This window comes from Pogoniulus pusillus, chromosome 13 (genome assembly GCF_015220805.1).
Source record: "Pogoniulus pusillus isolate bPogPus1 chromosome 13, bPogPus1.pri, whole genome shotgun sequence".
NCBI lineage: Eukaryota > Metazoa > Chordata > Aves > Piciformes > Lybiidae > Pogoniulus > Pogoniulus pusillus.
In genome coordinates, this window is record NC_087276.1 from 5,404,308 (window position 1) to 5,426,370 (window position 22,063).

At 45.1% G+C, this 22,063-nt stretch overlaps 1 protein-coding gene across 1 annotated transcript in view; it reads left to right on the forward strand.

Moving 5' to 3' along the window:
• DIPK2A (divergent protein kinase domain 2A) overlaps positions 1–18,748 on the forward strand; it is a 31,521-nt gene extending 12,773 nt beyond the window's left edge. The window contains exons 2-3 of the mRNA XM_064152660.1: positions 12,065–12,368; positions 17,567–18,748. Coding sequence (XP_064008730.1) covers positions 12,065–12,368; positions 17,567–17,898 — 636 coding nt within the window. The 3' untranslated portion in view covers positions 17,899–18,748. The remainder of the gene's footprint in view (positions 1–12,064; positions 12,369–17,566) is intronic.
• The last annotated feature ends 3,315 nt before the right edge of the window (positions 18,749–22,063 follow it).

Below are 22,063 nucleotides of genomic sequence, written 5' to 3' on the forward strand. Positions count from 1 at the left end.
GTCTTTTGAATACATTATCTTGTGGAATGGAGATCAGCTCCTAACAAAAGAAGGCATCTCTGTTAAGACCATGCACTTTAATGTTCTTTGATCTTAAAAGTTTAGTTGTAAAGTCAGATCTCTATCTCTTTGTGGTTCCAGAGCTTTACTTCTGTGCCTTGATGAGTAATAGAGCTGCCAGCTTTGGTTTACACAGCAGAATCAAGTGTGCTCTGTGAGAAAGAAGGACTTTTTTCCCTTTTGAAGAGTGTGTCACAGACTCACAGAGTGTTAAGGGTTGGAAGGCATCTCAGAAGGTCAGATCATCTAGTCCAACCCCCCTGCCAGAGCAGGAGCAGCCAGGGCAGGAACACATCTAGGAAGGTTTTGCATGTCTCCATAGGAGGCTCCACAACCTCTCTGGGCAGCCTGCTCCAGCACTTTACCACCCTCAAAGTAAAGAAGTTCCTCCTCATGTTTAGATGCAACTTCTTACATTCAGGTTTGTGTCTGTTACATCTTCTTCTGCCACTGAGCACCACTGGTCCCACCCTCCTGACACCCACCCTTGAAGTATTGCTCAGCACTGCTGAGATTCCCCCACCTCAGTCTGCTATTTTCCAGACTGAAAAAGCCCCAATCTCAGTCTTTCAAATACCACTCCAAGGCAGCTCATCCAGCCAGGAACCCACATTCTTACTTGCCAGGCCAAGGTGTGCCTGGACAACCATGTTTTAGCAGGAATATTTTAGCAAAGGTGTCCCAAAGTGTGTAATTCTGCCCATGAAAGTCTTCAGAGTCTTGAGCTCCTACTCTGTTTTGCAGATGTTGTTGTTGTTGTGTTGTTTTTTTTCCTTTCAGCTCCATCATATTTAAGATGTAGTTCTTTAGAGTGTTTTATGGTTTGGTTTAAGCTTGTGATTTTTGGGGGCTTTTTTACTCAAAAATTGGTAATGACATGTAGCATCTGGTAGAGTGTGGAGATGCTGGAGTGTATCCAGAGCAGGGCCACTGGGATGCTGAGAGGGCTGCAGCAGCTCTGCTGTGAGCACAGTCTGAAAGAGTTGGGGCTGTGCAGGCTGGAGAAGAGAAGGCTCTGAGGTGACCTTCTTGTGGCCTTCCAGGATCTGAAGGGGGCCTACAAAAAAGCTGAGGAGTGACTTATTAGGCTGTCAGGAAGTGACAGGACTGGGGGGAATGGAGCAAAGCTGGAGCTGGGGAGATTTGGCCTGAATGTGAGGAGGAAGTTGTTGAGCATGAGAGTGGAAAGAGCCTGGAATGGGTTGCCCAGGGAGGTGGTGGAGACTGTCCCTGGAGGTGTTCAGGGCCAGGCTGAATGAGGTTGTGTGCAGCTTGCTCTAGGGTAGGGTGTCCCTGGGCATGACAGTGGGGTTGGAAATAGATGCTCCTTGTGGTCCCTTCCAACCCTGACTATGATTTTATATGCATTACTGTGTTTTCAAACACTTCAAAGAGCTTAGTTGTCTATGGTTTCCATGGCATTTTTGTGTATATTCACAGACAAAACGTGAATGGATGCATCAGAATTGTGGATTCTTTTGCCAGAGGTTTTTGATTTTGAACAAGACCTTAGTTTTTATCCTGATTATCCAATGCACATTTTAAAGTCTTCAAATCGCATAGTCAAGGACAAAAATATCTAATTTATACTTACATATATAAATATATATATATATATATAATTTAAGAATGAAAGTAAAGTTAAAATCACACAGAATCACAGAACATTAGGGGTCAGAAAGAACCTTGAAAGGTCATCTAGTCCAACCCCCCTGCCACAGTAGGCTCACCTAGAATAGGTCACACAGGAACACATCCAGGTGGGTTTTGAATGTCTTCAGAGAAGAAGACTCCAACTTCCCTGGCAGCCTGTTCCAGTGCTTTGGCATTCTCACAGTGAAAAAGTTTTTCCTTGTATTCCCAAGTAACCTCCTATGCTTCAGCTGGTGAAAAGCCTGGAACACAAACCCTATGAGGAGAGGCTGAGGGAGCTGGGGGTGTGCACTCTGCAGAAGAGGAGGCTCAGGGCAGAGCTCATTGCTGTCTACAACTACCTTAAGGGAGGCTGTAGCCAGGTGGGGTTGGTCTCTTCTGCCAGACAAGCAACAACAGAAGAAGGGGACACAGTCTCAAGTTGTGCCAGGGGAAGCACAGGCTGGATGTTAGGAGGAAGTTGTTGTCAGAGAGAGTGATTGGCATTGGAATGGGCTGCCCAGGGAGGTGGTGGAGGCACCGTCCCTGGAGGTGTTGAAGAAAAGCCTGGATGGGGCACTTAGTGCCATGGTCTGGTTGACTGAATAGGGCTGGGTGCTAGGTTGGCCTGGATGATCTTGGAGGTCTCTTCCAACCTGGTTGATTCTATGACAGCTTGCACCCATTGCCCTCTTCCTATCATTAGGTCTGGCTTTGTCCTTCCAACACTCTGCATATTTGTGAACATGAATGAGGTCACCTCTGAGTCTCCTCCCAGCTCAAGAGCCCCTGCTCCCTCAGCCTCTCCTCATAAGGGAGATGTTCCACTCCTTTCATCTACTTTGTGGCTGTGTGCTGGATGCTTTCAAGCAGTTCCCTGGGGCAATTCTTGAACTGAGGAGCCCAGAACTGGGCACAGTATTCCAGATGTGGGCTTACAGGGCAGACTAGAGCGGGAGGAGAGCCTCTCTTGAGCCCCTAACCTCACCCCTGCTAATATACAATGAGGTTATACATGACAGAAATCTGTTCTTTTCAGCAGCTGTCTCCCAGGCTTTTCATTTTGCCATGCAGCTCGTTCATGGAAAACTCGTGTAATGACCACATGTGTTCATGTCAGATTGGGTTTCAGTCCATAAACTGGTTAAGTCCTCCTGTTAACTGCAATTCCATCTACAAAAATAAACCAGTACAAAGTTACAGATCTCTCCTTACTGAGACAACAGATCTACACTTCAATTAATATTCTTGTCATATTCACTGAGTGGGTCTAAAACTGCTGAATGAGGCACTTGTGCATATTTTTATCCCCTTCTTCGGCTGCTGGCTCGGGTAATGGAGTGTATATGTGGCTGTTACATGCCAGTTGGAGGTGAGCCAAAACAGAGATGTTGTTTGTACATGTGCAGATGTTGGCAGGATTCCCTGAGCTCCTGTTGTCAAAAGATCTTTTTATTGCCACGGAGTTATAAATAGATCTGTTAGGGTATGCCATGCAGCTATTTTACTAGTAATGTTTGGGATGTTCACTTAATAAACCAGACTGCTCCTGGAATTTCCTGTGTGTGATGAAGTGTAGATAAGGCAGGAAGCATAATAGATGTGTTTTGAAGATCAGTGTACTGTTATGACAAACACTGTGCTTTTAAAATACCTGCTACTGCTGGAAAGGAAAGGTCCTCTTAACTCCTTCCCTCTCTTCTGCACCTAGATATTTAGGCTGCCTCCTGTTTCCCAGGACTATCATGATCTGGTAAGCTGGATCAGGCTTCCCATTCAGCTGAACACCAGCCAAGCAAGCACTAACTACATTGCTCTCCTAATGATATGAAGGGAAGGATTGAAATGACTGTGCCTGATGGGTTGGAAGGGATGGACAACTTCACTTCCAAACATAGCACAGCCTTTGTCAGATTCCACTGCTTGTGGGATTTATATTTGTAAAGGGAGGCAAAGGCTTTAAGCAAAGCAGAACTGGAATATAGGAGATAGGTGGAAAAGGAGTCTGGTGGTCCAAAGTCATGCCTAAATGAAAACATTTAGGTCTCGTGTCTGTAGCAGCTGCATATATTGCATTGTGTGCTGGTAAAATCCTGTAGTATGAAAATGTTATGCACATGTGGTGAAATGTTCTCCAATTGGAGAGGTAAATTACTGTTTATAAGATATGGGTAAAGCATGGGTACACACATTTGAGCTTCCATAATAGGAAGCTGTGTAGCTTTTCTCTGATCACAGAATCAATTGGATTGGAAGAGACCTCCAAGATCATCCAGGCCAGCCTAGCACCCAGCCCTAGCCAATCAATCAGACCATGGCACTAAGTGCCTCATCCAGGCTTTTCTTGAACACATCCAGGGATGGCAACTCCACCACCTCCCTGGGCAGCCCATTCCAATGACAGTCACTCTGCCAACAACTTCCTCCTAACATCCAGCCTAGACCTGCCCTGGCACAACTTGAGACTGTGTCCGCTTGTTCTGTTGCTGCTTGCCTGGCAGATGAGACCAACCCCACCTGGCTACAACCTCCCTGCAGGTAGCTGTAGACACCAATGAGGTCTGCCCTGAGCCTCCTCTTCTCCAGGCTAAACAACTCCATCTCCCTCAGCCTCTCCTCACAGGGCTGTGTTCCAGGCCCCTCACCAGCTTCATTGCCCTTCTCTGGACACATTCCAGCACCTCAACATCTCTCTTGAATTGAGGGGCCCAGAACTGGACACAGCACTCAAGGTGTGGCTTGACCAGTGCTGAGTACAGGGGCAGAAGAACCTCCCTTGTCCTGCTGGCCACACTGTTCTTGATCCAGGCCAGGATGCCATTGGCTCTCCTGCCCACCTGGGCACACTGCTGCCTCATCTTCAGCTACTCTCTACCAGCACCCCCAGCTCCCTTTCTTCCTGGCTGCTCTCAGCCACTCTCTCCTCAGCCTGTAGTGCTGCTTGGGGTTGTTGTGGCCAAAGCGTAGAACCCTGCACTTGGCCTTGTTAAATCTCATCCCATTGGCCTCTGCCCACCCATCCAGCCTGGCCAGGTCCCTCTGCCCAACTCTCCTACTCTCCAACAGAGTGGTAGTGGTGGGCAGTATTTTGAATTTTGCTGTATGCCTCTTGATCCCCCTCACTGGAACAAACCTCTTTCTTTCCTAGACTTCTGTGGTGGTTATGCCTTAACAGCAGCTCCTAGTTGCTGTGTTTTGAGAGAAATGACACAATCCTTTGTGAAGAACTAGTTTAATTTGATGAACAACAGACACAGAATCACATTTTGGTGGTTATTGGTGCCACAGGTATGAATTTTCCTTGCGTTGGTAGAACAGAGAACACTGAATTACCATAATACTTTTTTTTTTCCTGGAAGGTTATTTTGCTAAAGACAACAACAACAAAACCACACCAAATAAAGCCCAGCTAACCAACCAAAACCACAGTAACCAACCACCACCAACAAAAAAACCCTCAGACAACAAAACCCAGCCAAATTCTTAACTGTGGAACATTGTCACTTGACTTGCCCTGAACTTTTGGGTATTTGCCATGCATACTACCTTCATTTATTGCCCTGCATTCTACAGATGAAATCTGAAGACTGGATGGTGTCACCCTTATTGCATAGTAGATTCAGTCAGTGAGATTTAGTTCTTCTCAATTACATCACAGAATGTTAGGGGCTGGAAGGGTCCTTGAAAGATCATCTAGTCCAACCCCTATGCCAGAACAGCATCACCTAGAGTAGGTCACACAGGAAAGCATCCCGGTGGGTCTTGAATGCCTCCAGAGAAGAAGACCCTACAACCTCTCTGGGCAGCTTTTGCTACTGCTCTGTCACCCTTACAGTGAAAAAGGTTTTTCTTTATGTTTAGGTGGAACTTTCTCTGCTCCAGCATTGTACTTGCTGTCCTTTGTCCTATCATCAAACATAACTGAGAAGAGCCTGGCTCCATCCTCCTGACACTTGTCCTTCACATACTTATAAGCTTTATGAAGATCACTCTTCCAAGCTAAAGAGCCTCAGCTGCCTCAGCCTTTCCTCACAAGGAAAATGTACACTCCCTTAATCACCTGTTCAAGGCAGGATTGGACGTGGCACTTGGTGCCATGGTCTAGCCTTGAGCTCAGTGGTGAAGGGTTGGACTTGATGATCTGTGAGGTCTCTTCCAATCCTAATAATACTGTGATACCTTTGTGTCTCTGCACTGGACTCTTTCACACAGTTCTCTGAGGGCCTCCTTGAATTGAGTGGCCCAGAACTGGCCACAGTATTCCAGGTGCAACCTCACTGGAGCAGAATAGAGGAGGAGAACCTCTCTTGACCTACTACCCACACCCCTGCTAGTACATCCCAGGATGCCCTTGGCCCTCTTGGCCATGAGGGCACATTGCTGGCTCATAATCATCTTGTTGTCCACCAGGTCTCCCAGGTTCTTTTCCCTAGGGCTGTTCTTTAACAGACTGAGCCTCAACCTGTATTGCTCCATGGGGGTGTTCTTTGCCAGATGCAAGACTCTCTGCTTGTCCTTGTTGGATTTCATTCAGTTTCTCCCTGCCCAATTCTCCAACCTGTTTGGGTCTCACTGAGTGGCAGCACAGCCTTCAGGTGTGCCAGCCACTCCTCTGTTCATTGTCACCAGCAAACTTGCTGACAGTGCACTCTGTTCCTTCACCCATGCCAGTGATGAATATATTGAATAGTACTGGTTCCAGTAGCAATGCCTGACACAGGCCTCTGATTAGACTCTGCCACTTGACCACAACTCTCTTAATTCTTTCCTTCAACCAGTTCTCAACCCACCTCATTACCCAATCACCCAGACCACACTTCCTCAGTTTGGCTGGGAGGATGCTGTGGGAGATGGTGTCAGATGCTTTTGTGATACCAAGATAAAGCACATCCTCTGCACTGCCATCATCTATCTGCCTGCTTATGTCCTCTTAAAAGGCTGTCAGATTGGTTAAACATAACTTCTCCTGGGTAAAACCATAATGACTGCTCCCCATGATCACCTTATCCTTGCTGTGCCTTGAGGCTGTGCCAAGGAGATATTGCTTCATCACCTTTCCAAGGATGAAGGTGAGGTTGACCAGTCTGTAGTTACCTGAGTTATCCTCCTTGCCTTTTTTGGAGACTGGAGTGACATTTTCTTCAGTCTTCAGGCACCTCTCCTATTCCCCATGACTTACAAAGGTGATGGAGAGTGACCTAGTAATGACTTCTGCCAGCTCCCTCAATACCCACTGGTGCATCCCATCAGTACCCATGGATTTATAGGTGTCCAGGTTGCTTAACCGATCCCTGACATAGTCCTCATCAGCCAAAGCAAACTCCTCCATCCTGGCTTGCTCTGGAGCCTCAGAGGTCTGGAGCTCTTGAGGGCAGTCTCCAGCAGTCTAGACAGAGACATAGTATGGTATCACTGCTTGAAAATACACTGATTTCAAGCCCATCAAATTTAACTCTGTGTCAATCTGAGAACTTCTCATGACCATATTTGCCTATGTCATTACATCAGGTGATGAAAATAAAGCAGAAGTCCAAATACTTGGCACTTGAAAATTCTGCTAGTAATGTGGGCCTTGATGTCCTTTTGACCAACCAAGAAAGGTGGTTCTTTGCAATGGTAAACACAGTAATTTCCTCTATATTTGTCTTCTACACTTGTCATTTTAAAGGTTAGCTTAAAGGCTTTTGCTGTAAAGATGGCCAACTGTGTCAACAGCATGGACTGGTTATGGTTTTAATTTGTTTGTATGTATTTTGTAGACAAGATTTGCTGTCTACAACCTTTGAAGAGTTCTTGAAAATTCTGTAAAGGTCATTTTGAGCCAGAATAGTCTGGAGTGAATGCTCACCTCCCAGTAAGATCCAAATACTGAATAGTTGTTAGCACATTAAAACAGTATTTTTTAAATGTCTCAAAATTAAAGATTTTAAACTGTAAATGAACAGATTGCAGTGTTCTTAAATGTTCCAAGCAAGGACTACTAGCAGCTAGGTACAAGCTAACCTGGTACTCAGCCTTTATTTTGGATAAGAGCTCAATTAATGCCTCTAACCTTTGATAGAAATCCTTGGATTCTGGCACACAGAAAGGGGTTTAATGATCATTAAGTCATGCCCTTTTAAAAAAGCATGTGAAAGTGAGCATTTTTCAGTTGTGCAAACTAGAAAGCTCATCTTCTTGCTGAGAGATAACATTAAATAGCATGTCATACAATCAGCCTGGTTGGAAAAGACCTCCAAGATCATCCAGGCCTAGCACCCAGCCCTAGCCAGTCAAATAGACCATGGCACTAAGTGCCTCATCCAGGCTTTGCTTCAACACCTCCAGGGACAGTGACTCCACCACCTCCCTGGGCAGCCCATTCCAATGCCAATCACTCTCTCTGCCAACAACTTCATCCTAACATCCAGCCTAGACTTCTGCAGGCACAACTTGAGACTGTGTCCCCTTGTTCTGTTGCTGCTTGCCTGGCAGAAGAGGCCAACCCCCACCTGGCTACAATGTCCCTTCAGGTAGTTGTAGACAGCAATGAGGTCGGCCCTGAGCCTCCTTTTCCCCCAGCTCCCTCAGACTCTCCTCACAGGGCTGTGTTCCAGGTCCCTCTCCAGCTTCATTGCCCATCTCTTTTGAATTGAGGAGCCCAGAACTGGACACAGCACTCAAGTTGTGGCCTGAGCAGTGCTGAGCACAGGGGCAGAATAACCTCCCTTGTCCTGCTGGCCACACTGCTCCTGAGCCAGGCCAGGATGCCATTGGCTGTCCTGGGCACACTGGCTCATGTTTAGCTACTATTTACCAGCATCCCCAGGTCCCTCTCTGCCTGGCTGTTCTCCAGCCACTCTGTCCCCAGCCTGTAGTGCTGCTTGGGGTTGTTGTGGCCAAAGTGTAGAACCCTGCACTTGGCTTTGTTCAATCTCATCCTTCCCTCCCCAAAAAGTAGATCTGTTTTGTTGTTTGTTTGTTTCTTAAAGGCTTTAGTTTTGTTTTGTGATTTGAATATGGCTTTCATTCTGCTGCTTGCATTTGAAGAATAAGTATTAATTCTTGGGATTGGATGTGACTTGAAGTTCCTTGTGCATTATTCAGCTTCTGGTATTTGTGGCCAAAATCAGTGTTGTAACCTTGGCTTAGTGGCAGCCACACAAGATAAAATGATTAAACAACTGTTACAAAAGGAAGCACAGGCACAGGTAAAACTAAGGGTTCATAAGCACTCACAGCTTTTCTAAGTTGTTTTACAGTGGGGTGTATAAAGGATAAGGAGTGCTAGGCACATTTGTTCCTGTCAGATTTGTTCTACAATGATGTGTTTCCTTCTAATAGCTCTCTTCTTCAATTTACCTTAAATGTTTTCTGCAGTGATGGATTGCGGGAAGTATGAAGCCTCCTTTCAGACTGAAACCCATGTTCGTGTCAAGTGTGGTAAAGTCTGTGCTATATCACAGAATCAGTCAGGGTTGGAAGGGACCACAAGGATCATCTAGTTCTAGCCCCCATGCTATGGGCAGGGACACCCTACCTTAGATCAGGCTGGCCACAGCCTCATCCAGCCTGGCCTTAAACACCTCTAGGCATGGGGCCTCAACCACCTCCCTGGGCAACCCATTCCAGACTCTCACCACTCTCATGCTCAACAACTTCCCCTTCACATCCAGTCTGAACCTCCTCACCTCCAGCTTTCCTCCATTCCCCCCTAGTCTTATCACTCCCTGAGAGCCCAGAAAGTCCCTCCCCATCCTTTTTGTAGGCTCCCTTCAGATATTGGAAGGCCACAAGTAGGTCCCCTGGAAGCCTCCTCGTCTCCAGACTGAACAGCTCCAACTCTTTCAGTCTGTCCTCATAGCAGAGCTGTTCCAGCCCTCTGATCATCCTCATGGCCCAAGGTATTGTAACTGCAGATCTGATTATCAGTTGCTTCTGATGACACAACAGCAAGCTAGTGCACAAGGGAGGAGCATGTCCACATAGCAATATTTCCCAGTTGTTAAAATCAGTGTAGCTAATATTCTTAAAGAGGATGAACTTCTGTGTATCCTGGGCTTCTTAGTTTAATATCTCTCCATGATACGTAGCATGGAGGATACCTTCTAAATGTTCATCCACTCATATTGAAGTCTTAGGGTATGTTCAGCACAACTGAAGTAGGGAAAATATGCTGGTGTGTTTCGTGGGGTTTTTAAATGCTTGTGATATGTTATGCTTTTGCAGTCTCTTATGTTAATTTCCAAGAAAGCTACTGTTTCAGAAAGATCTTACTTGTGATGAAAATGCTCTGTGGGTGTATGGAACTGTTGGAGCGAGTCCAAAGGAGGGCCATGAAGATGCTCAGAGGGCTGCAGCAGCTCTGCTATGAGGACAGGCTATGAGAGTTGGGGCTCTGCAGCCTGGGGAAGAAAAGGATTCGAGGAGACCTTGTAGTAGCCTTCCAGTATCTGAAGGGGGCTTACAGGAAGGCTGGGGAGGGACTATTGACAAGGTCTTGTAATGACAGGACAAGGGGGAATGGGTTTGAACTGGCAGAGGGGAGATGCCAAGTAGATGTTAGGAAAGGGTTCTTTGCAGTGAGGGTGGTGAGACACTGGCACAGGTTTGCCAAGGGAGGCTGTGGCTGCTCCCTGCCTGGAGGTGTTCAAGGCCAGGTTGGATGAGACCTTGAGCGACCTGCTCTAGTGGGAGGTGTCCCTGCCTACAGTGGGGGGTTGGAGCCGAATGATCCTTGAGGTCCCTTCCAACCTAAACCATTCTATGATTGCATGCAACAGACAAAGCCTGTGCATAGCAATTCAGTGGTACTAGAAGCAAAAGAAATCCTGAGCTTTCTTTCATACTTTATTCTGTGACCTTTTCTGGGAGAGATCTTCAAATGTGGTGTGATGGTTTGGGTGTTCCCTGCCCCCCCACCTTCCCCACTTTGGAAATCACCCAGACTAGACTTAGCCACCTCTGGAAATTGAATGAAGCTTATTATTTGCAGCTTAGCACAATTTACAAGCAGAGATTTACAGTATATAGTTATATGCAGAAATAGACAAGGTAAAAGGTAATACAGAAACACAACAGCCCTTCCAGAAACCTGAGTCCCCAGGAGGGGCTCCCAACCGCCCTTCCACCTTCTCCCACCCCTCTCAACCTTACCCCAGTCCCAAGGAGAATGGAGGTTTGACCAGGGGGTTAGGAAGCAAAGTGGGTTAATCAGAGAAACGGCAGAGAGGCTTAAGAGAGAAATGCAGATTGGAGCTCCCCAGCAGAAGTGAATTATCTGTGTTTGGATTCTTGTATCTCTCAGCAAGCCTGTGAGTGAGGTAGACATCGTTCTGTTTTCCTTTTCACAGCCTGTAATCTAGTTCTTCTCACCAAAACATTCTAGCTAGGCTCAAACGAGCACATAGGAGTATCTTCAAAGGAACCTAATAGACTGGTGAAAAATAGGAAGGGAGGGAATGTTGAAGAGAAGGAGGTGTAGGTTCAAAAAACTTTCTAGTTTGTTTTTTTAATTGATATTAATTAAACATATCAGATGCAAGATTGTGTTGGTTGGGAGTATACTTGTCTTAGTGCAACAGATGTGTATGAAATAGCAATGGAGAAAGAGGGTGGAAGCATGCATATATACATGAGTATGTGTGATATGTGGAAAGCTAGATATGGAATGTGTGTTATTTCAAGTCCTCTAACTGTGTCCAGTTCTGGGCCCCTCAATTCAAGAGAGATGTTGAGGTGCTGGGACGTGTCCAGAGAAGGGCAACAAAGCTGGTGAGAGGCCTGGAACACAAACCCTATGAGGAGAGGCTGAGGGAGCTGGGGGTGTTTAGCCTAGAGAAGAGGAGGCTCAGGGCAGACCTCATTGCTGTCTACAACTACCTGAAGGGAGGCTGTAACCAGGTGGGGGGTGGCCTCTTCTGCCAGGCAACCAGCAACAGAACAAGGGGACACAGCCTCAAGTTGTGCCAAGGGAGGTCTAGGCTGGATGTTAGGAGGAAGTTATTGGCAGAGAGAGTGATTGGCATTGGAATGGGCTGCCCAGGGAGGTGGTGGAGTCACTGTGCCTGGAGGTGTTGAAGCAAAGCCTGGCTGAGGCACTTAGTGCCATGGTCTGGTTGACTGGCTAGGGCTGGGTGCTAGGTTGGACTGGATGATCTTGGAGGTCTCTTCCAACCTGGTTGATTGTATGACTCTAACTCTTTAGTGGTCCAGCAGGTCCTCTTGCTGGCACAAACATTGTTTTGTTTTGTCTTTCAGCGGTGAGGATTCTGGAAATGTAGTGTCCACGGCTATTTACAGGTGTCTTTTTATGTACATTTTATTGAACAGCCTTTTAAAACCTAAACTGGTTTGTATTAATGAAAACTTTGAACCATCTCTTCATGCACAGAGTTTTCCATCCGATGAGGGCTGGCCGTTCGCCAAGTACCTAGGAGCCTGCGGGAGAATGGTGGCTGTCAATTACGTTGGAGAAGAGCTGTGGAGTTACTTCAACGCGCCCTGGGAGAAACGAGTGGATCTGGCCTGGCAGTTAATGGAAATCGCTGAACAGCTGACAAATAATGACTTTGAGTTTGCACTCTACCTCCTCGATGTCAGCTTTGACAACTTTGCAGTTGGACCAAGAGATGGGAAGGTTATCATTGTAGACGCAGAAAATGTTCTGGTAGCGGACAAAAGGTTAATCAGGCAGAGTAAGTGTCTCCTTTCTCTCCCCCTCCCCCCAAATTTCCAGCTCCTTCCTCTTCAAGCACAATATTTAAAGTGTCTGTGGTTGCTGAATACCCATTTTGGTGACTTAATAACTAGGCAACTAATTAACAAGCTAATTAACTTTCTTCAGCAATTAGGCTGCTAATTAACTTACCAATTTGTCCGTTTTATGAAGTGTTGATTTTACTTGAACTTAATTTACATATACTTTTAATCTCTGTAAGCCTGCTTAAAGTGAGAGGTGGGAGGGAGTGGGAGGGTTTGGGTGTTGAAAGGATTTTGGAGGGCCGGACCCAGAGAGTGGTGGTGAATGGTGCCACATCCAGCTGGCAGCCGCCACTGGCGGTGTCCCTCAGGGATCAGTGCTGGGCCCCATCCTCTTTAACATCTTCATAGATGATCTGGATGAGGGCATGGAGTCAGTCATCAGCAAGTGTGCAGATGACACCAAGCTGGGGGCAGATGTGACTGAGTTGGAAGGCAGAAGGGCTCTGCAGCAGGACCTTGACCGCCTGGACAGATGGGCAGAGTCCAAGGGGATGGGGTTCAATAGCTCCAAGTGCAGGGTGCTGCACTTTGGCCACAACAACCCCATGCAGAGATACAGGCTGGGGTCGGAGTGGCTGGAGAGCAGCCAGACAGAGAGGGATCTGGAGGTGCTGATTGATACCCACCTGAACATGAGCCAGCAGTGTGCCCAGGTGGCCAAGAGAGCCAGTGGCATCCTGGCCTGCATCAGGAATGGTGTGGCCAGCAGGAGCAGGGAGGTCATTCTGCCCCTGTACTCTGCACTGGTTAGACCACACCTTGAGTGCTGTGTTCAGTTCTGGGCCCCCCAGTTTAGGAGGGACATTGAGATGCTTGAGCGTGTCCAGAGAAGGGCAACGAGGCTGGGGAGAGGCCTTGAGCACAGCCCTATGAGGAGAGGCTGAGGGAGCTGGGATTGGTTAGCCTGGAGAAGAGGAGGCTCAGGGGAGATCTTATTGCTGTCTACAACTACCTGAGGGGAGGCTGTGGCCAGGAGGAGGTTGCTCTCTCAGGTGGCCAGCACCAGAGCAAGAGGACACAGCCTCAGGCTGTGCCAGGGGAAATTTAGGCTGGAGGTGAGGAGAAAGTTCTTCACTGAGAGAGTCATTGGACACTGGAATGGGCTGCCCGGGGAGGTGGTGGAGTCGCCGTCCCTGGAGCTGTTCAAGGCAGGATTGGACGTGGCACTTGGTGCCATGGTCTGGCCTTGAGCTCTGTGGTAAAAGGTTGGACTTGATGATCTGTGAGGTCTCTTCCAACCCTGATGATACTGTGAGACTGTGATTTGTAGGGAAGGGTGGGCAGATACAGACAGCTGGGTTTACTTAGCTTTCATTTTTTCCAGGCACCTGTAAGGATGGAAGTCTTAGCATTCTCTTTTCTGTGAATGTCAAGACAGTCTTCCTGCTCACTTTGCCTTAATTACACAGCCTGTCTGTGGTTATGTTGTTCAGGTTGATGCTCTGTAATAGTGGAGCTGAAGGGATGGGTAATTTTAGTGCTGTTTCCAAATGAAAGCAGTGAAAAATCATTCATCTTTTCGTCTGCTCTCAAAACAATGACAGCAGGAGAGATGTTTGACAAGGTGGCATTATGTGGGTTTACATTCCTTTTGAGTTTGTAAACAAAACTTCCCAGACCTAAGAGCTAGAGACATTGAACATGAAATGTAGCTTCTGCAGAAGTGCATGGCAGTAGGCCAAGTGATTCCAGTTTGCCTTGGGTGAATAGAGGGGTTTTTTAAGCTTTGCAAACAGACTTCATATGCTCAGCTGCAGAATTAACTTGAAGACTTTAAGACTCTCTTTTATACTGATACACTTTTCTACAAGGAGGTATGGTTTGGAGATTTTTTGGGTTTGGTGGTGTCTGTGTTTATGGTCTGAGGTTTTTTTGGGGTCTATTTTGTGAAGGTTTTTTCTTTGTTTTTTGTGTGTTCTTGTCTGTTTGGGTTTGGTTTGGGTTTTTGTGTGTGTTAGTTTTGGGTGTGTGGTTTTGTGTGTGTGTGTGTTAGTTTTATGATGAATTCTCAAAGATCTTAGATTAAAATTATCTGACCCTACCAAGAAATCCTTCTAATGTATTAGATACCCAGTACATTTATTTTAGTGCTTATGTGCCACACGATTAAACAGCTCTTTTTTCCCTCTCCCTCTTTCTTTCTATTTTTTCCTCTTGTTTTCTTTGATTTGTGGAGTGTATCTGAATTACTTAGTCACATAGAGGACCAAATGAACTCTGAGGAAGTGGGAGGTGTCCCTGCCTATGGCAGGAGGTTGGAACTGGGTGATGTTTGAGGTCCCTTCCAACCTAAACCATTCCATGATTCTATGAATCTGTAAGAGGGAAGTTGTGTGTGATTAGAAGTTACAACAGGCTGATAGTCACCAGGTTACTAAAGATAAGATCTGGGGCAAGCAGGGCTTGCAGGTATGTGCATGAGCAGTAGGGAAAGATGGGATGGGACAGATTCCAAATTAAAGAGGAGTTCTGTTCCCCTTGGTTCAGACTTCTGGGATGCACTGGACACAGGTCACAGAATTCTGAACACCTCTAAATGGAGAGCAAGGGTAGGCGAGTTGGAGCAGCATCACTCTGACCACCATGCTGGTGTGGTGCCTGCTGGGGACACCTGCCTGCTGAGACAGCAGCCAACCAGCTCTGCTATATGTGCATCTCAGGAGCTCTGCTGGCCAGGGGGATAGGGTCAGTACTGCCTGCCCTTTGATCAATAGAGCTACTTGGGATTGTTTCTCATGTCTTACTCAACACTGTAGTTTCTCCCTATGGCTGTAGTAGGTGAGCCATAGGTATTGTATATATACCTTTATTGTTTTTTGGTTTTAGTGTTTAAGCTATGATAAAGTATTGAAACTGAACCCAGAGAGGGGTACCCATGTGTGAGAGCATTGCCTGGTCCCAAAGAGCTCACTGGAACAATCTGATACACACATGGAGTAGGATCCTGCAAGTAGATTCTTGCAGAAACTGAATGCTGAAAGTGTCATACTTACTTTTCTTGTCTGTAGTTCTCAAAGTAATTTGGGTTGAACGAGGGGTTTGCTGCATGATCTGTAACCTGACAACTAATCAAGAAAACAGAAAATGAATGAGCACCCAAAGTTCTCAGTCACTGTATAAACCTGATATTTAATGCTGACTTTGTTAATAATCGGGGAAGTTTCACTGAGCAATGTCTGCCTGGAGTGTCCAGTTGTGTGTGTGGTGTCTCACAGCTGAGTTTGCAGGAGTCCTTTTTCGCCTGTTCTCCTTTGTTGCAGGCTTCTGTCCCTGTTCAGTCTGCTGTTCATTGTGCAAATTTTGTTTCACATTCTTGCAGTTTTAGAAGTCATCCAAAAAAGTGCACTTTTTTTCCAGACTGACTTGCAGTGCACAGTGGATGAGTAGACTCAAGAGTTAGCTCAGAGATGATTTTGTTCTTTATACATTCTAGTGCTAAGGGAGATCTACAAAACTACCCGAGTCCATGATAAGGATGTCTTCTTGAAGCTGGCAGTAGTCTAGAAACTTGAAATGAAAGTTTTCTAACAAAACTGAGTAAGAATCATAGAATCAGTCAGAGTTGGGAGGGACCACAAGCATCATCTAGTTCCAACCCCCCTGCCATGGGTAGGGACACCCTACCCTAGATCAGGCGGGCTACAGCCTCAGCCAGCCTGGCCTTAAACACCTCCAGCCATGGGGCCTCAACCACTTACTTGGGCAACCCATTCCAGCCTCTCGCCACTCTCATGCTCAACAACTTCCTCCTCATGTCCAGTGTGAACCTACACATATCCAGCTTCACTCCATTCCCCACAGTCCTGTCACTCCCTGATATCCTAGAAAGTCCCTCTACAGCTTTTTTTAGGCCCCCTTCAGATACTGGAAGACCACAAGAAGGTCACCTGGGAGCCTTCTCTTCTCCAGACTGCACAGCCCCAACTCTTTCAGTCTGTGCTCACAGCAGAGCTGCTGCAGCCCTCTGAGCATCCTCGTGGCCCTTCTCTGGACATGCTCCAGCAGAGCTCAGGAGATCTCACATTTAGTAACCTTTTGTGTATTACTTTTGTATGCAATACTTTCTATAAGTCATGTTTTAAGTTAATATTCTGTAGCAAAGCTGCTAATTACAGCTTCAAATTTTGATGTTTTTTATATCTAAGGAAGAGTTTATACACGGACATAAATGCTCCTTGTTCTGTTGGGTTGGTTTTGAATCTTCCTTCAAAGATTATTAGTTCTGCATCTGCTTTTTTAATGTACACTTCATAGTAACTACCATGTCTAAAATAAGAAGCTGGAAGATAGTGTTTCAGAAGTATAAGGCAGTTACTTTGCAAGATGGGATTTTTGTTTGCTGGTAGACTACTTAACCATCTTAGTTCCCAGAGCAACTGGAGAAAGCAAATCTTGCCACTGCAATGACTCACATTACTAGCTTGTATTTCTCTCCACTTCAGGAGTGGATCCTTCTCTTGGATTTGTGCTACATTCTTCCCCTCTAGATGTGTGTGTGAATGTAGATTTCATGCCTTTAGTGGGCTGTTTTTTCTGCTTCTTTCCCTTTGCTATCCATTTTGCCCTCTTTCTTTTTTCCCCACTACTTTTTGTATTGCTGTGACCGTTTCAGCAGAAGGGCAGATCAAACTGTCAGACGCAAGCTTAGGCTAGAACCTTCTAAGTTGGTTTCCAGTTTGAGGTCTGCTGTGCATTGATTGAGAAGAGGAGGCTCAGGGGTGACCTCATTGCTGTCTACAACTACCTGAAGGGAGGCTGTAGCCAAGTGGGGGTTGGTCTCTTCTGCCAGGCAACCAGCAACAGAACAAGGGGACACAGTCTCAAGCTGTGCTGGAGGAAAGTATAGGCTGGATGTTAGGAGGAAGTTGTTGTCAGAGAGAGTGATTGGCATTGGAATGGGCTGCCCAGGGAGGTGGTGGAGGCACTGTCCCTTGAGGTCTTCAAGCAAAGCCTGGCTGAGACACTTAGTGCCATGGTCTGGTTGACTGGCTAGGGCTGGGTGCTAGGTTGGACTGGATGATCTTGGAGGTCTCTTCCAGCCTGGTTGATTCTATGATTGTATTCATATATGTGGTCTTCCCTACTCTCTCACTTTATTTTTTGTTTTTTACTGTCTCTTTCCATTTCACAGATAAACCTGAAAACTGGGATGTGTGGTATGAAAGCAAATTTGATGACTGTGACAAAGAAGCCTGTCTGTCCTTCTCAAAGGAGATACTTTGCGCTCGTGTCACTGTGGACCACAATTACTATGCTATTTGTCAGAACCTTTTATCAAGACATGCCACGTGGCGTGGCACTTCTGGAGGACTACTTCATGACCCCCCAGCTGAAATAGCCAAAGATGGTCGACTGGAGGCCTTGCTGGACGAGTGTGCCAACCCAAAGAAGCGCTACGGTAGATTCCAAGCCGCAAAAGAGCTGCGCGAGTACCTTGCACAGTTGAGCAGCAATGTGAGGTAGTCCACAGTGAACGTTTTTTGCAACGCTGGCTGAAACACTATTGCAAAAACACTAGAAAATGAAAGTTTGAACTTGTCTATTAAAGAGAGAAAAGAATAAAAACCACAGCTAGTTTATCTTTTCTTTTGTTTTTCTAACTACCATAAAACTAGGTAATTTTATGGGTGGTACAATGTTTGGTTGCAAACAGACAAGGTACTTACTGAATTAAAACTTGAGCTACTGTTGACTCTTCTCTCTAACTACTTAAAAGGGAGTAGGTCAGAAAAGCTTCATTGACAGCTTGTGTGTCAGAGTACTTTACATAAAACTGCATTGGTGTCACAGTTTTGTGAAGCTGATGTTCTTACTTGGAAAGTCAAGTTTCAGACTGATGGCCTGTTTTAAAGGCCTTTTTCCCTGACATTTTCCTCATTTTTGTGTTTGTTTCAACACTTTGAAGTGGCATTTACATCCAGGTAAATCTAGCTGTCTGCATTGTTTCAAATCCAACAAGCTTTCATGTTAATGCTGTGCTGTACATTCCTATGGTGAGCACAGGATTCCCACCTTTACTGTCTGATTTTAAGGGGTTTTACACTGTATTTTACTATGCTTAGACACTGTGGTTTGTTTGTGTTTCTTTTAAGATTGTCATAAACTCAAATGTCATTTGAACTAACATTCATTTGATGTCTTTTGTAGTTCTGACATTAGAAGTATTACTTAATGTAATTATTGTACCCTTCATGCAAGCCTATATTCGTGACTGGTTTCAGCAGGAAATCACGGTGTGAACAAACTTGCTTTTAACAGAGGTAATTATAGAATGGGAGAGAGACTACAATAAAAGGATTTATATTAACTTAAATCGAGGATAGAAGCTTGACTAAAAATAAAAATTCACCAGTCCAGTGTAGTTAAGCATAAACCAAAGAAATTGGTTTTGTTTATTAGTTTCTGAACAAGTAGTGGAGAAAAAAATGCTGTTCTGCAGTGAAGGTAACAATTCTCAAAATTCAGATTTCAGTGGTCCTTTATTACTCTTTGAAGAACTTGTTAAACTCTATGCTTATGCTAGAAACGACCCTTAATAGGAATAATACCTTGAAAGTTAGTTCAGTTAACATCATTCCAGTTCTGCTGAATTCATAGAATCAACCAGGTTGGAAGAGACCTCCAAGATCATCCAGTCCAACCTAGCACCCAGCCCTGGCCAATCAACCAGACCATGGCACTAAGTGCCTCATCCAGGCTTTGCTTGAACACCTCCAGGGACGGTGACTCCACCACCTCCCTGGGCAGCCCATTCCAATGCCAATCACTCTCTCTGACAACAACCACCTCCCTGGGCAGCCCATTCCAATGCCAATCACTCTCTCTGACAACAACTTCCTCCTAACATCCAGCCTAGACTTCCCCCAGCACAACTTGAGACTTGAGACCTCTTCTCAAATGTAATGGACTTTGTAGAATGTTCTTATTTTAATCCACCAACTAAATTGATTAAGCTATGTTCACTCAAGACTCCTTTTTTTGAACCGTTTGGCTGTTCCCAGTGCAATGAAAATTGAGTTGTTAAGGTTTGTATAAATCTGGAGTTGTTTGCATAAATTACAGTCTTTATGAAATCCTCAGCTGTTGCTGCAAGAATTCTCTTCCAAGTTTGCTCCTACAAATTACAGTCTTGATAAAATCCTCAGCTATTGCTACACGAATTCTCTTCCAAGTTTGCTCCTATAAATTACAGTCTTTATAAAATCCTCAGCTATTGCTACAGGAATTCACTTCCAAGTTTGCTCCTTTTTTTTTCCTAACTAGTCTAATTCTTCATTTTTGAAGTTCTAGGCAATATATGCATATTGCTTCTTGTTACAGTAATGGAGGAAACTAATATTGTTCTATAAAGCAATTCAAGAAATAGGTTGTTCAAGCTAAATAGCTCTCTGAGCAAGGTTAGTATGCCTCTCATACTGCATCAAAAGACTGGATGGAAACTCTTTTACCAAGTTGCTGCAAGTGCATGGTGAGGAACATGGCAAACTCCCTGACTGCCTCTTCTTTCTGAAAGCTCAAAAAGTGGAGCCATATAAAGATGCACAGTGCTTTTTAGTTTCTTAGATGACTAGATTAAGGCTCTTTTAGAATTGTCACCTTAAGCTGTCTTGGCCTACGTTGTCCTAATTTTCTCCCAATGCCTTCTCTTGTTTTCTGGAATCAGAGTGGCCAATACAGATTTTAGCTTTTATTTCTCCCCTTGTTTGAAAACAGTTTTGCATGCTTGCTCTGCCAAAGAAGGGTCATATTATTTGTCATCAAAAGCTACTTATTTGAAGAAAATAAACATATCCTCAGACTTAGGTAGCACTATCCCTGGAGGTGTTGAAACAAAGCCTGGATGAGTCACTTAGTGCCATGGTCTGGTTGACTGGCTAGGGCTGGGTGCTAGATTGGACTGGATAATCTTGGAGGTCTCTTCCAACCTGGTTGATTCTATGGTACTGCCTTGCTATGAAAGCCTTGATTTATCATTCAATATAGTGGGTTTTGTTGGTGGGGTTTTTAGTTTGTTTGTTTGTTTGCCTTGTTTATTCTTTTTGAACATCTGCCACATTTCCCAATGGTTGTGTGGAGTATGCTTGGTAATGTTGTAGAGACACAAGCAGTGCCAGTTTTGGGTACTACTCAAGGCAGTTTTGTAAATACCAGAATGTCCTATCAGGTTTGGTTTGAGGTGTCTTCCCCTCAGAAGTGAGCTACTAAAGCTGATCATAAAAGGAATTTGGAACTTAGAAAAACCCAACTAAACAAAAACAAAACAACCCACAAACACCTCCCCACCCCCAAACGAAAACAACAACAAAACACTACAGGGAAACTTTGTGGAGAGCAATAAATCTTGTTCTGTTTGCACCTATCAGATATTTATTGTACAATAACAGTTTATATTTTTAGTCATTGCCCATTATTATTGATGAACACAGTGAACTATTTTTGAATGACTTGTTTGGGGCTCGTCTGTGCATTACAGTTGTCTTTTTGTACTGTAAGTTACTGTTTGATTGAAATATTTTATCAAAACTGTCTTCCTGTGCCTTTCTATTACAAGTTGTTTCTGCAACTTCTAATTATATTAATAAAGATTACTTTAAGAACCTCACCTCACACTCCTTCAGATCAGTAAGATCATGGAATCAACCAGGTTGGAAGAGACCTCCAAGATCATCCAGTCCAACCTAGCACCCAGCCCTATCCAGTCAACCAGACCATGGCACTAAGTGCCTCAGCCAGGCTTTGCTTCAACATCTCCAGGGACGGTGCCTCCACCACCTCCCTGGGCAGCCCATTCCAATGCCAATCACTCTCTCTGCCAACAACTTCCTCCTAACATCCAGCTTATACCTACCCCAGCACTACTTGAGACGGTGTCCCCTTGTTCTGTTGCTGGTTGCCTGGGAGAAGAGGCCACCCCCCACCTGGCTACAACCTCCCTTCAGGTAGTTGTAGACAGCAATGAGGTCACCCCTGAGCCTCCTCTTCTCCAGGCTACACACCCCCAGCTCCCTCAGCCTCTCCTCATAGGATTTGTGTTCCAGGCCCCTCACCAGCTTTGTTGCCCTGCTCTGGACATGCTCTAGCACCTCAACATCTCTCTTGAATTGAGGGGCCCAGAACTGGACACAGTACTCAAGGTGTGGCCTGAGCAGTGCTGAGCACTGGGTAAGTCTGTTACCTGAGTACAGGTAAGTAAGTCTGTTAAGATTGATTTAGTCTAGGATGCATTAAAATGCACACAGAAATAGTTCTTGCAGTGTCAGAAGTAACAGATAGGACACCTCTCTACCCCACCCCCATTCCTTCTAGCAGACTGATCCAAAGTGATTATTGTAAGCAGGACTTATGGCTTGATCATGTTTTTTAAGAAAATATATTTCTGTTCTGTTAACTGAAAGAAAATATTTTCAAATTAAACAACTTGATGTCGTCTCTATTTTAAAAGAAACTTATTTTTCCTTGTTTTTTAGAGTAATTGATATTGCTAGTAGCACTGTATCTTCATTATTCTAGCAGTTAATGCAATATAAATGCATCATAACTTCTGATGTTTCACTTTTACTCTGGATTTTTGATTGCAGATTTGCAGTTGAAACTAAGTTCTGCACTTAGACTGAAGCATAGATTCCAT